Source organism: Anas platyrhynchos, chromosome 1 (genome assembly GCF_047663525.1).
Source record: "Anas platyrhynchos isolate ZD024472 breed Pekin duck chromosome 1, IASCAAS_PekinDuck_T2T, whole genome shotgun sequence".
Taxonomy (NCBI): Eukaryota; Metazoa; Chordata; class Aves; order Anseriformes; family Anatidae; genus Anas; species Anas platyrhynchos.
In genome coordinates this window covers 50,439,291-50,453,807 of record NC_092587.1, presented here as the reverse complement: position 1 = coordinate 50,453,807, position 14,517 = coordinate 50,439,291, and the positions used below count along the sequence as shown (strand labels likewise).

Below are 14,517 nucleotides of genomic sequence, written 5' to 3'. Positions count from 1 at the left end.
AGGCAACTTGCATAGCCTCCCAATATAGAAATAAACATATTTATTGTATGCTTACATGACTCTGGATATCACAAAATCACAGAATTTCTAGGTTGGAAGAGACCTCAAGATCATCGAGTCCAACCTCTGACCTAACGCTAACAGTCCCCACTAAACCATATCCCTAAGCTCTACATCTAAATGTCTTTTAAAGACTTCCAGGGATGGTGACTCCACCACCTCCCTGGGCAGCCTGTTCCAGTGCCTAACAACCCTTTCAGTAAAGAAGTTCTTTAGGAACTTCTTTAGTTCTTTAGAAGTTCTCAGGACACTAGTTGGTGGAATCCCTTGGGAGGCGGTTCTGAAGGGCAGAGGGGTCCAGGAAGGCTGGGCGCTCTTCAAGAGGCAAATCCTAATGGTGCAGGAGCGGTCTGTTCCCATGTGCCCAAAGATGAGCCAGCGGGGAAGAAGACCAGCCTGGCTCAACAGAGAACTGTGGCTTGACCTTAGGAGAAAAAAGAGGGTTTATAATCTTTGGAAAAGAGGGCAGGCCACTAGGGAGGACTATAAGGATGTAGCGAGGCTGTGCAGGGACAAAATTAGGAAGGCCAAAGCTCATCTGGAGCTCAATCTGGCTACTGCCGTTAAAGATAACAAAAAACGCTTTTATAAATACATCAACACAAAAAGGAGGACAAAGGAGAATCTCCATCCTTTACTGGATGCGGGGGGAAACTTAGTTACAAGAGATGAGGAAAAGGCGGAGGTGCTCAATGCCTTCTTTGCCTCAGTCTTTAGCGGCAATACCAGTTGTTCTCTGGATTCCCAGTACCCTGAGCTGGTGGAAGGGGATGGGGAGCAGGATGTGGCCCTCACCATCCACGAAGAACTGGTTGGTGACCTGCTACGGCACTTGGATGTGCACAAGTCGATGGGGCCGGATGGGATCCACCCAAGGGTACTGAGAGAACTGGCAGAGGAGCTGGCCAAGCCACTATCCATCATTTATCAGCAGTCCTGGCTATCGGGGGAGGTCCCAGTTGACTGGCGGCTAGCGAATGTGACGCCCATCTACAAGAAGGGCCGGAGGGCTGACCCGGGGAACTACAGGCCTGTCAGTTTGACCTCAGTACCAGGGAAGCTCATGGAGCAGATCCTCTTGGGAGTCATCATGCGGCACTTGAAGGGCAAGCAGGCGATCAGGCCCAGCCAGCATGGGTTTATGGAAGGCAGGTCCTGCTTGACGAACCTGATCTCCTTCTACGACAAAGTGACGCGCTGGGTGGATGAGGGAAAGGCTGTGGATGTGGTCTACCTTGACTTCAGCAAGGCTTTTGACACCGTCTCCCACAGCATTCTCCTCAAGAAACTGCCTGCTCTTGGCTTGGACTGGCGCACGCTTCGTTGGGTTAGAAACTGGCTGGATAGCCGGGCCCAAAGAGTTGTGGTAAATGGAGTCAAGTCCAGTTGGAGGCCAGTCACTAGTGGCGTCCCCCAGGGCTCGGTGCTGGGGCCGGTCCTCTTTAACATCTTCATCAATGATCTGGATGACGGCACTGAGTGCACCCTCAGTAAGTTTGCAGATGACACGAAGTTAGGTGCGTGTGTCGATCTGCTCGAGGGTAGGAAGGCTCTGCAGGAGGATCTGGATAGGCTGCACCGATGGGCTGAGGTCAACTGTATGAAGTTCAACAAGGCCAAGTGCCGGGTCCTGCACCTGGGGCGCAATAACCCCAAGCAGAACTACAGGCTGGGAGAGGAATGGTTGGAGAGCTGCCAGGCAGAGAAGGACCTGGGAGTGATGGTGGACAGTCGGCTGAATATGAGCCAGCAGTGTGCTCAGGTGGCCAAGAAGGCCAACGGCATCCTGGCTTGTATCAGAAACAGTGTGGCCAGCAGGGCTAGGGAGGTGATCGTCCCCCTGTACTCGGCTCTGGTGAGGCCGCACCTCGAGTACTGTGTTCAGTTTTGGGCCCCTCGCTACAAGAAGGACATCGAGGTGCTTGAGTGGGTCCAAAGAAGGGCGACGAAGCTGGTGAGGGGCCTGGAGAGCAAGTCTTATGAGGATTGGCTGAAGGAGCTGGGCTTGTTCAGCCTAGAGAAGAGGAGGCTCAGGGGTGACCTTATTGCTCTGTATAAGTACATTAAAGGAGGCTGTAGAGAGGTGGGGGTTGGCCTGTTCTCCCATGTGCCTGGTGACAGGATGAGGGGGAATGGGCTAAAGTTACGCCAGGGGAGTTTTAGGTTAGATGTTAGGAAGAATTTCTTTACTGAAAGGGTTGTTAGGCACTGGAACGGGCTGCCCAGGGAGGTGGTGGAGTCACCATCCCTGGAAGTCTTCAAAAGACGTTTAGATGTAGAGCTTAGGGATATGGTTTAGTGGGGACTGTTAGTGTTAGGTTAGAGGTTGGACTCGATGATCTTGAGGTCTCTTCCAACCTAGAAATTCTGTGATTCTGTGATTCTTCCTAACATCTAACCTAAAACTCCCCTGGCGCAACTTAAGCCCATTCCCCCTCGTCCTGTCACCAGGCACGTGGGAGAACAGACCATCCCCCACCTCACTACAGCCTCCTTTGAGGTATCTGTAGAGAGCAATAAGGTCTCCCCTGAGCCTCCTTTTCTCCAGGCTGAACAAGCCCAGCTCCTTCAGCCGCTCCTCGTAGGACTTGTTCTCCAGGCCCCTCACCAGCTTCGTCGCCCTTCTCTGGACCCGCTCAAGCACCTCGATGTCCTTCTTGTAGTGAGGGGCCCAAAACTGAACACAGTACTCGAGGTGCAGCCTCACAATGTTCTTCTTTCTCTTCATTTATAACAGGAGCAGCAATCTAACCTTATTCTAGCAGCTGACCACATACAGTAAGAACTAATTAAACCCTCAGTAACACAGGATGAATTTCCTTTGTCAAAATTAGTAAAACAGTCAAGAACTTGGTAAATACAATGCAGAGATAACCAAATATATCTGTTTGTAGACTATTTTGGTTTCATCCTTCCAAGATGCCTAAAAAATATGGGGAAAAAATACATATATTAGCTTCTATGAAAAAAATAATAAATTACAAAATCTATACTTTCCCACTTTTATAGGTCAATCCTGTTTGGGCTAAAAAGAGCAGAAATATTACAGTTTTCTTCCCCAAAGGCTAAGGATTTGAAGGACAAGACTAAGTTCCTAGTTTTACTTGATCTGAAAAGCTGGTGGAACGGTGGAGACACTTCAATTCATTTGTCTTAATATATAGGATATGAGAACAAAAGCTCTTAATGTGTTTTCATTATAATCCAACTCTATTTTCCACATGATTTTTTTTTTTTTTTTTTTTTTTTTTGCAAAACATTTTTCTATACCTTTTGAGGATATGACACTCCTTGAGCTCATAATGCATGTTCTGTATTACTACTGATAATTTAACACTTATTGAAACGTAGCCCAAAAGTACATTTAACATGAGAGTAGCAAAAAAATATTGTTTTCATCAGGATCTCTGAAGTGCTTCACAATGAATACTGGTTGCATTTGCAGTTTAGATGATGCTTGTCTATTTTTTTTTTTATCTTTTTCCAAGATTAAATATTTTTTAAATTGTTTTATTTTTCTCTTTATTTCACTTTTAATAATTCAATAATGAACAGGATCCTGATTTTCCTTTAAAAAATCAAAAGCACTATTTTCTAACAATAGAGAATAGTAAGCAGAGAGTAAAACAGAGCATCATGTTGAAACAATGATCTACAAGCAATACATTCATATAGCACCTTAGTAAATTGTCCTTAATGTAATAAATATAGCAAGTACACTAAAACTGCATTGCCTGACAACTTCTGTGTTTGGGGTTTGTTTATTCTGCAATAAACTAGGGGCTCAGTTCTTCCTTTTCTTCATAGGGAGTAGTAGTTTACTTCCTACGGATTCCCTGCATCATAGAGATCACATTATATGAAGAAAAATAGAAGACAAACTGGAATTTAGTTAAGAAAAGACGTTAAGTCCCAGGGGAATTATACAATGAGGAGTCCCAAACAGTGGTAATAGGAACAATACATGCATAAAGTAGTGAAGAATAGTAGTGAAGAATAAACCAATCCGTGTGCAGACCACAGTATCTGTGTTGACAGTTCAGTATGAAAATACTGACACTTTGTCAAAAAATGAACACAAGAACACTAACAGAACCCACTGTATACACCAACAAACAGACATTTGTCAGTGATAATCTTCTGCTTCATCAGTGTTATTATAAAAAAAATCCAAACTTTGGGAAGTATCAGTGAACATATACACATTTTTTAACATGTGAAGAAAAAGGTATCTTAATTATAACTTTTAAAAATCTTTCTGAAAACAAATTTAATTTAATTAAATTTTATGGCTTTTTCTATTCATTTTTTGAAAACAATTGCAACCATTTTCATGTGAATGAGATGGATAATATATGCGTTCCTTGAAGGAGCAGGTGGAACTGACATATTCATTTAAGTGATCAAACAGAGTTTACAGAACCATGTTCTTGCCTTTCCTAGATAAAATGAGTCTTTAATTTTTATTTTATTTTATTTTATTTTTTTCCCCAAATCAACTCAAATTCAACAGGAAAGATAGTTCATGCCTCTCCTTCTCAGCACATACCACTATCAACACCTAAGGGAAGCTTCCTTTGATAGTATATTCTTGGCATTTGTGGGTTTGACCCTCTTATACTGGTAAGAGCCAAAAGACAGATGAGCTCTCACTACCACTTCTATGATACAGGAAATAAAACTCACTGCTAGTGTTTTAAAAAGGAACAAAATTGTGTTCAGCTCTAAAAGGAATGGTGGTAGTTACTGTGACTTCCTAGACTCTGTAGAAGCTATAGATCAGAAGAGTGCAGTCTCCTAAATCCCATGAATCGGCAAATTTAGCACAAGCTAGTGGGATCAGCATTTCTGAACAGGGGTTCAGCTTGTGCATCCAATAGCTCACAGCTGTGACAGCAAGGCCAGGCACCAAACATTGGTGTCTAGACCCAATCTGAAACTACATTTTTGAGGAACTCTAATGTAGAACTTAAATGAAAATTAGCTAGATCAATATAAGCACAATAAAACAACAACAACAAAACAAACAAAATAAAAACAACAAAAAATCATGTATTTCATTAGTGAAAAATGTTTTTTACACAACTGAACTTTTTATTTTGATAACTGAACTGATTATTTTTATTTTCAGTTCAAAAATACCATTTAAAGTATTTAATGTTAAGAACATTTAATTTGGACAAGCCATTCACATTCTGTGTGGTTTTGATAGCAAGAACATTTTAAAGCTTTGGACTGAGTACATTTTCCCTTCTAATTTGGAAGGTTAAGTTGGAAATACTGAATTCTGAATAAAAATGAAGGTAATTCTCTTTGTTAACATAGTCATGTTTGCTTTGGCAGTAATAGTTGATGATCAAGCAAAGGAAAAATAGAGTGACAGTTCATTTCAAAAAATAATGTTGACTAGTAGTCACTAGGTATTATTGGCTAAGTAGCTGATAATCATGGGAGATCACTGTTAAAAAATAAGTCCTTCTTAGGTCTCTATAACCATTTGAGATTAGCACGTATTTTTCATTAAAAAAAAAAAAAAAAAAGCAATATTTTCTTTTTCAGACTGAACATGTATGCTGCTCTTACAGTATATTACCAAAGATATATGAGAACAATAAAGAATTAGGCATATATCAATGAACAAAAACTCTTCTTTGAGAAGAGGATGTTTTTTTGAATTATGTGAAAGCATTTACCGGAAAATTTACTTTGTATGGGGTTTTTACAAACCTGGACCTGAAATTAGTAGTATTTATTAATGAGAAAAAGCAATCTTAATGACATTTTCTGTAAATTTTTGAATAATTTACCCTTCTGAAATAGCTTTGTCAGTTCTGGATGTACTAAGTACAGTAGTAGGTTACTCTAGGTCAATGCAGGCATTCTTGAAAGTTATTCCTTGCCTTCCAGGTTTATCTAAAATCCATACATGTAATTAGATGATAACCATGGTATTCATTAGGTCGATAATATATAATATAACTATATTTTTATTATTATAATAAAAAAATAAAATTAGGTTTTTCATCTCTGTCACACGATACAGCTATGGACTTCTTAGTGTTTACTGAGAAAGTCTGGAAAATTTCTTAGAGGGAAAGAAAAAAACATATATAAATTATGCTAATGTGTGTAATATAAATTATATAGATATAGAACCTCCCTGTGTGATACATTAAAAGCCCAAAGCTGACATTGAAGTCATTACAATTGAGGGAATTTTTCTGCTTATTGGCCCAAGCCAAGCAAAACATAGGGAAAAAACAGAGGCTGTGGAACGAAGGCTGCAAAAGCAACATGATCAGGATTAGAAATCTTTAGGGACAAAAAAAAATAATAAATAAATAAATTCAATTTAGAAACACATTAATTGTTCCTTAAGATTCCTCATTTTGTATCTGCTCTATTCTTTAGATATCAGCTAGAAAAAACTAGTGTTACATTTGCCTCCAGTTACTTAACTTGGTACACTTTACATTTCTATCATGTATAGATTGGGCATAGAATCATGGAATCATAGAATAGAATCATAGAATCATTAAGGTTGGAAAAGACCTCCAAGATCATCTGGTCCAACCATCAATCACCCTCCCACCAATATCACCCACTAACCCATGTCCCTAAGCACCACGTCCAGCCTTTCCTTAAACACTCCCAGGGATGGCAACTCTACCACCTTCTTGGGCAACCTGTTTCAATGCCTAACTATACTCTTTCTAAGAATTATATTCTGTGAGAAGAGGCCAACCCCCAGCTCCCCACAACTTCCTTTCAGGTAGTTGTAGCGAGCAATAAAATCTCCTCTGAGGCTTCTCCAGACTAAACAACCCCAATTCCTCATAAAACTTGTGCTCCAGACTCTTCACCAGCTTTGTAGCCCTCCTCTGGGTGCAGCTCAGGGCCTCACTGTCTTGTAGTGAGGAGCCCAAAAGTGAACAAATGTAATTATATAAGGTATAACAGTTCTAGGAAGCATGCTCCAGTATGTAGCTATGTGCATATTTCTCATCCATTCTTCATCCATTGAAAGAACATAAATGTTGAAACTGAGATATGTTAAGTTGCCTAAGACAACAGGGTTGCTTGTGAGGTGCCTGGATTTGATAGTCACAACACGGTTGCCCCTGAGGTGCCTGGATTTGATAGTGACATCTGTATATGAGCAGAATGCTTGCTTACTGTGCAACAATTTATTTAAATTAAATTAAATTGGTTCCCTAAATAATATAGAAGCCAAGAAATACTTCTCTTAGTGAAAGGACCCAGAAAAAAAATAAATAATGTTTATTTACGGAGACAGAATTATAAATGCAATTATCTATTTTTTTCACATAGTTGTCATGTCAAATTTATAATTCTACATACATTCCTTTTTGAGAAGAAATTGCAATGATTAGCCACACTATTTTCTTCCAGTGCTCAGAATGAAACTGCCAATATCAGGACAGACTTCCTTGTCACAAGTGCCTTTAAAAGAAACATGTCACCAACTATTGTACAAATGCATACTACCATAACTTTTTAAATTTATATGTGCATAAGGTGGAATCCAATTTATTTTCACAACATACCAGTCATAGCATTAAAAATTATGGTAATTATAGAATGTTTTGTTTTGTTCTGTTTAGTCCAGCATGTCTCTCTAAAAAAGAAATTATAATAAAAAGATGTTCAAGATCTCAAGAGAGGTTTCAGATCTTTGTGTTTCCTACAAAATTCAAAACTTTCAACAAAGAAGTGTTTGCATATTGCCTGGCCAAACTAGTAAAAAATAAATTTCCTTGCTTGCTTTATTATTTCCCCAGATTTACTGTTTCTCTAGTAAAGAGATGGAAATAAGTCAGTGTTTCTGGGAAATGGTACCATTTGGGACCCAGCTGATTGCATTCACTCTGCACCTTCTCAGGTGGCTTCTTTTTATGGATTTGATGTTTGAGAAGTCCAAATGCTAATGCTCCTAATGATTAGCCACTCTTTTTGACTTTTGGTAACAAGTATTCTCATGCAGTTAATACTGAACAGAACTTTGTGCTCTACATCTGTCATTTCAAAATTCCCATTTTTGAATTCCCCTAGTCTCAAGTAAGTAGTGCATTGCCTCCCTTTTTTACTGCCTATAATCTTTTCTCCTACTTCCAGGGCCCCATGATGCAAAATGTCATTTTGCCGATCTTCAGTTCCAGTGACAACTTTAATCTTAGTGATTTTAATGGGCTTTTCAAATACAATCCCGTAGAAGTCCCCAGTAGAAGGAGCTTTTCCCCAGAAGTACTCATCAATGCTGCTGTAAGCCTTACTTGCCTCATAGTTTTCAAATACATTCATGTTGGTGTGCAAGTTTGCAGGTGGGTTGTCAGGGATATCAAATGATTCCTCTTCAAAATCATCATCTTTCAGCTTGTTTTCAGCTCCTTTGTAAGATGAGTAGTATCCCATGTGCTGGAACAGTGATGGTTTAAAACGTATCACTTCCTTTTGAGCTAACAGACCACGAAAGTGGATCAGCAGCCAATCACAAGGCATTTCTTGGTAAAACATCAACAAAAAATGGGCCAGACGTGGAAGGTCATGGGAATGGTAAAGTTTTCCAATATACCCCAGTTTGGAGAATTCCAAAGTCACCCAGTAGGATCCTTCTCGTGAAGTAATTACTTTCTTAACAGTGGTCAAAAAGTTCTTTGAGCAGCGAACATCATCTTCTAGCATCACATAATAATCAGACAAGTTAGCACAAAAGTTTAGCAGGAAAGCGTAATCAACATTTTGTTTGGATCGAAACTTCACACGGTCTTCTGGATCATTGTAATTTCTCTTGAGTCCATCCAGAACTGGATAATACTCCTCAGGGACATGAATAACTATTAGTCTACCTGCAATTATGTGATGTGCAAATTTCTGTGAAATATCCTGGACCATTCCTTCACACCAGGCAGAATCAAAATCTGCAAGCTGCACTACCACTGCAATTTCTTTAAGTTCCTCATAACTTGACTGCTCAAATATGGACTTGATGGTCTCAAGCAAGTAGTTTCCTTTTTTCCTTTTCACAGAGGATAGCCCAATTGTAAGATACCCTGTACAAAAGAAAATTCAGACAAAAATTGAGTATCTGACATGGAAACAATTTAGCCACAAAATTACCCTCCAGGGCTGTGCTTATATCAAGTATATCTTTTGAGTGGTAAAGTCTGGGAGTTTGTTGTGTAAACTTACTGCATGAAACAAAGGATATTTATTCATTTTTTGTGAAAGAAGAATCTTATTGCAAGCAAATAGACATATGTAGACTATTGCATCAAACATTCATTTACTTGTTAACTGCAAGAAATGGTGTGAAATGGAAAAAAGCCAAAGCAAAGTGCATGTATATGCCTGGGAGAGGAAAAAAACACTTAGACAATATTAAGGATATAAAATATGTTAAAAGAAAGGGGATTATGACTTACTATTCACACAATATTTTTAAAACAAGGCACTATGAAATACAGCACAAAAGTATGAGCTAAAGATTAATTGCCAAACATTTAGCATTTTAAGCACTCTACAAGACAAGTTCCACTTATGCATAACTTTACAGTTTTATGAATGTTGAATAGATAATTCCTCTGCATTTTCAGTTTTAACTGAATTTGACCATTTTTTCCTTGCTAATATTTCTTCTTCTAAGCCTCTTTCGGAACTCATTGAGCAATTTATAGGGAACTCCCTCTTGAAAGATGTAATTTAGATATTATTTTAGAGTAGAAGAGAACTTACTACTGCATATCTATGTTTCTATAAGTAATTTTTAATGTTGTTACACTTTTCTGGAGAAAGCTGCATCTTAACTATAAGCGAATAATTTTCATCTCTGCTACTTTGGAGTCACTAACATTTTTTATTTTTATTTTTTTATTTTTTTTCCCAGCAGTCCAAATTAGTTCTTTCAGATATCTGTTAATATATCTCCAGTTTGATGTAAAATATGTTAAGAATTAATAATTGAAATGGCATAATTTAGTAGAACCTGCCTCAAGTTTCTTAAAATAATGTGGTTTGTAAAAGACTGCTCTGATAAAGTAATGCAGAGTTTCCCTCAAGGCTAAAGTCTGCTCAAAATTCAGTACATTGTGCAGTGAAGTACTGCACAGAACCCTCAGAACCCAAGAAGCTGCCTACATAACCCGAAATTTCTCAAATCTAATTCAAACAAACTTTACCTTACAGACTTCTATGCAGATCAACAAATCACAGATGATTTTATTTTACTTTCTCTGCTTGGAATTCTAAGCATTGTTTATATTGGTGAAATGATCATTTAAAAATCAGTCAAATCAAGGTGAAGATACTGTGGGGCATTCACTGCTAGGAGTGAATTAGCTGTTGTCCAGGAACTGTCAGTGACACATAAATGTCCTACCACACTCTCTGGGATCTTCAACATTTGTCTCAACCCCTCTTTCCTTGAAATACCACAGAAACTACATGGATTTCACCAATTTTTAAATTACCTCATTTCATAACATTCAGATTGCAGTTACTTACTTTTTCTTGGCAAAGGCGTGCCAGCTAGGTAGCGATAGGAAATGTTTATAGATCCTGAGAAATTAGACAAATCTTTAAAAGTGTGAACATAGCGCTCTGGATTGAGCTGATGAGTGGCTGTTTCTCTGATTAATTGCTTGTCCCCTTCCTATTAGTGAGAAAACAAAAAGAATAAGAGAGGAAGAGAGACAGAGAGAAACACATTTGTGAATGCCAGCCGGAGAGGCAACATGGATAGGCAGGTTTCCAAGAATAACATTTTTCAGTGTCAGCTTTTGTAAAAGCATATAGGTGTCACCTCTTTTTGTTTGTTTTTTGTTTGTTGGTTGGTTTTTAAACCCCGTTACTGAATAGCATGCATTTTTGGTCACAGGAAATAACCGTTCAAACCCTTTTCCTAAAAGGAAAAGAAGAAAAAATATTTGGACAAAAACTATGTAAATATTTTTTTTCTTCCTTTCCTTCCTTCCTTTCCTTCCTTCCTTTCCTTCCTTCCTTTCCTTCCTTCCTTCCTTCCTTCCTTCCTTCCTTCCTTCCTTCTTCTGGAATCACTGAGGACAGCAGATTATTGAAAAAAATATAATGGGGTATTTGAGACAGGGGTAAGAGAATATCAGTCAGCCTCAGATGAGATAAATTTTTTGATGTTGAAGTGGAGATTTTTTTTTAAAATGTTTTCAATGATTGAAAACAACAACAACAACAAAAAACAGAACAATCAAGTCATTTTGTCACTTTTTTGAGTAGCTCCAACTCAGATGTGATAAGCAGAAATGCATGTGATCAACAGACAGTTTTTGTTGGATCCGGTGCGCATGGTTTAAAAAAAATAAATCAAAAAACATGCAAATTTCTCACCCCCTCTCTCTACTTTTTTTTTTTTTTTTTTTTTTTTTTTTTTTTTTTTCTAGGAGGCTCTCTGAGCCTAACTGAAGTTGCAGAAGGGAAGCCTGATGAAGGCTTCATCAACATTGCCTCATCAATAAGATAAGTTAGGTCTCAGTGAAAATCTTTCCCTCAGTCCTTAGTCCTTAAAAAAAGATAGCATATCTAACAGGCTGCAGTGTCATGAGATGGAATTTAAAGGTAGGAATACTTATTTGCTGCTTACATAGTTTGATTCTAGTCTGATGACAGACCAGTGAAGAAATGAGTCTTCTCCTACAGTATGTTAATACACTAAAAATCTTCCTGATCTGTCATTAACTGAGAACAATGTGCAGAAATACTTCTGTTGGTAACAAGAGCAACCACAGAAGCAATAATCAGCATTCATATTTGATGATATTCAAAATGTGTCAAGATGTATTTTATGGCACAAAGAAAGATTTCTGTAAACCGATACTAGGTTCACTTTAAGTTCATTATTATTCTTTTATAGAAGTAGTAAATAATCCACTTCTGAGCTCAGTAAAGATCTTTGGCTGAGATCCAGGGGTATCTACCTGCACTGTTACACTCTTGATCTGCAATGTCTCTCTGGTAATTTCATTCTAGTGCTGCTATGCAACTTTGCATTTGCTTATAAATTATGAGGGGAAGGTTTATGTTGACCAAATCCAGATTAAAATGTAAGTCATTGGACTGAAACCAAGACTTCATAAGATTTTCATGAGAGCTCATCAAATTAAAACACACACACACAGACACACAGACACACACACAAAACAATTGTGCTAGCCCAAAAGCTTATTATTTTTTAAACAGTCCTTAAGGTCAAAATATCATGTGTCATTGGTTCCAGAATGGAATACTAAAGTACTTACGTTTTGATTGTAACAAGCAAAATATTTAAACTGACCAAAAACATTTTTTTTCTTCTTGAAAAAATGCCTGTTGTGTGTAACACTGTTGTTGATGTTTTCATTCATTATTTGAATGGAAAGCAAAACAGAAACATGGATTTTTCCATCAATATAAAAACTGGTTCTTCTCCCTCTGACTACTGTGCAGAAGTTAGTGAAGATGAAAACTCTGATCATCTCTCCTTAGCTGTCTTCTTTGTTTCTGTGATGATTCTGGTTTTCCTCTCTTAATTAACCTTTAAGTTATCTTGTGGTGTTTGCAGGATCTTGGGCAATTCCTGTGGATGTCAGGGTGCTTCAAAGTGCTCTATTGTTCATACACATAATCTGTTCCACTAACGGTACTATGTCATCTACAATACAACTATTGTTTTCATAGTGCAAATAATGATAATAATGATAATAATAATAATAATAATAATAATAATAATAATAATAATAATAATAATAATCACTTCCACAGCAAATGAGGGACTCTCAGGTAATCCTGTAGAGATTCTTCAGACAAGTGAGAATATTAAACTGAAAAGGGAAGGTTCTACTCTCCCGTCCTAAGATTTGCAACAATGCATCCCACTTTTTCACTGTAACTTCCTGAAAGTCCACCCACTACATCTTGCATCTGGAGAAAGAGGTACCAGCCCCACATATCCTTGCATGGCCTTCTGTGTAAGACTGGGAAGAGCAACTGGACCTTTACACCAGTTTTCTTTACACCTGTGCTCTCAGTTATCTTCAGCAGATATCCCATCAGAAAACCAGCTATAGTTAGAAAGCCAGAAGGTCTTCAGGGATCTGAGAACTTTCTAATTTCTTGATGGGGACTGGTTAGCCTGCTCTCTTTGAAAGCTATTCCCAGGTGTGTCTCTCCTTACCACCGACACATTATCTACTTATTTTTTTTATCTCAGCAGAGAAGGCACACCAAGCAAGTTAACAGACCTATCAGACATTGTCATAAGAGTTGAAAATAAAATTAAATAAATAAGCTAAAATGTCAAGAACCTAACACATTTGAAAAATGCTTGATGGACCATAAATGTATCACGAGATCTGGGAGAACTGTCAAGAGACTTGGCTGAGAGCTACATGAATGCAAGCATGCCAGAACAGTGATGAAATGAGAAAAAAAAAAAAAAGCAATGAAAGAACAAATTTCTAAAAATGGAGGGAAAAGAGCAAATTAAGAATAAGACATGGGAGCTGGCAAATAGGATAGGAAAAGGTTTCAAAAACAAACCAAGAGGAACACCATTGGTGGTGATCATAAAAACACGTTCAGAAACTTCTGGGGGACTTGGAAAGGATTAAAGAGAGAAGAAACATTAGGGAAAATACTGCTGGGGGAAAAATGTGATAAGCCAGGTCAAATTTGATCACAACCAGAGAATTATAAATAAATAAAACAATGAAAAACCTTAGTGCAAGTACTTTTAGAGAAAACAATATATTTGTAATAGAGAAACATGCTGAAAGCATGGGTTATCTTTTCAACAGCTCAAAAAATACTAGCATAGCCTTAATCATATTTGCAATATTAACAACATTGCAATAAGTAAACTTATGAGTAAATTTTTTTTTAATTAAAATCACTAGTAAGATATATATATAGTTCTGATAAATTCAAGTATTTTATTATTTACTTATTACACATTTTTGATATTATGACATTGCTTTTCAAACCCAAGTGAGAATGTATTTCACCTTCCAGAATATTAGAAAGCTCATACTGCCCCAATTAGATGAATCAGACAAAGAAGTATGGCCCACAGGATCAGAAAGATACTCAGTAGTTCAATTCAAGATCAGGAAAGATGACTGTCTAACAATATCACAATGTTACATATTTTATTATTTGCAAGCTCCAGTTAATAAGTTGCAATATCATTTTACTGGGCCAAATCCAACTGGGCCAAATCCAACTGAACATTCAAACCATAATCAGAGTTTACTTGGCATTCATCAGTGAGACATCCATAGGATACATATGAATTGCAGGGTTATGTTACATTGTCAGTAGCCTACTTTTTAAAATTCCTAACTCGGATCTTTTGATAAATCTTTGTTACTATAGTAAACCTACACAAGTTGTCATTTATATCTAATTGTTCACATTGTATCGCTGAACCCG

The 14,517-nt window shown here is 37.7% G+C and overlaps 1 protein-coding gene across 3 annotated transcripts in view; it reads right to left on the bottom strand.

Annotated features, from left to right (window-relative positions):
- Positions 1 to 6,460: 6,460 nt before the first annotated feature.
- MGAT4C (MGAT4 family member C) overlaps positions 6,461 to 14,517 on the bottom strand; it is a 375,955-nt gene continuing 367,898 nt past the window's right edge. For all 3 annotated transcript variants that reach the window (XM_027451594.3, XM_072036942.1, XM_072036954.1), the window contains 2 exons: positions 10,582 to 10,729; positions 6,461 to 9,131 (listed from right to left, as the gene is read on the bottom strand). In XM_027451594.3, the coding sequence (XP_027307395.1) occupies positions 7,975 to 9,131; positions 10,582 to 10,729 (1,305 nt within the window). In that variant the 3' untranslated portion in view covers positions 6,461 to 7,974. The remainder of the gene's footprint in view (positions 9,132 to 10,581; positions 10,730 to 14,517) is intronic.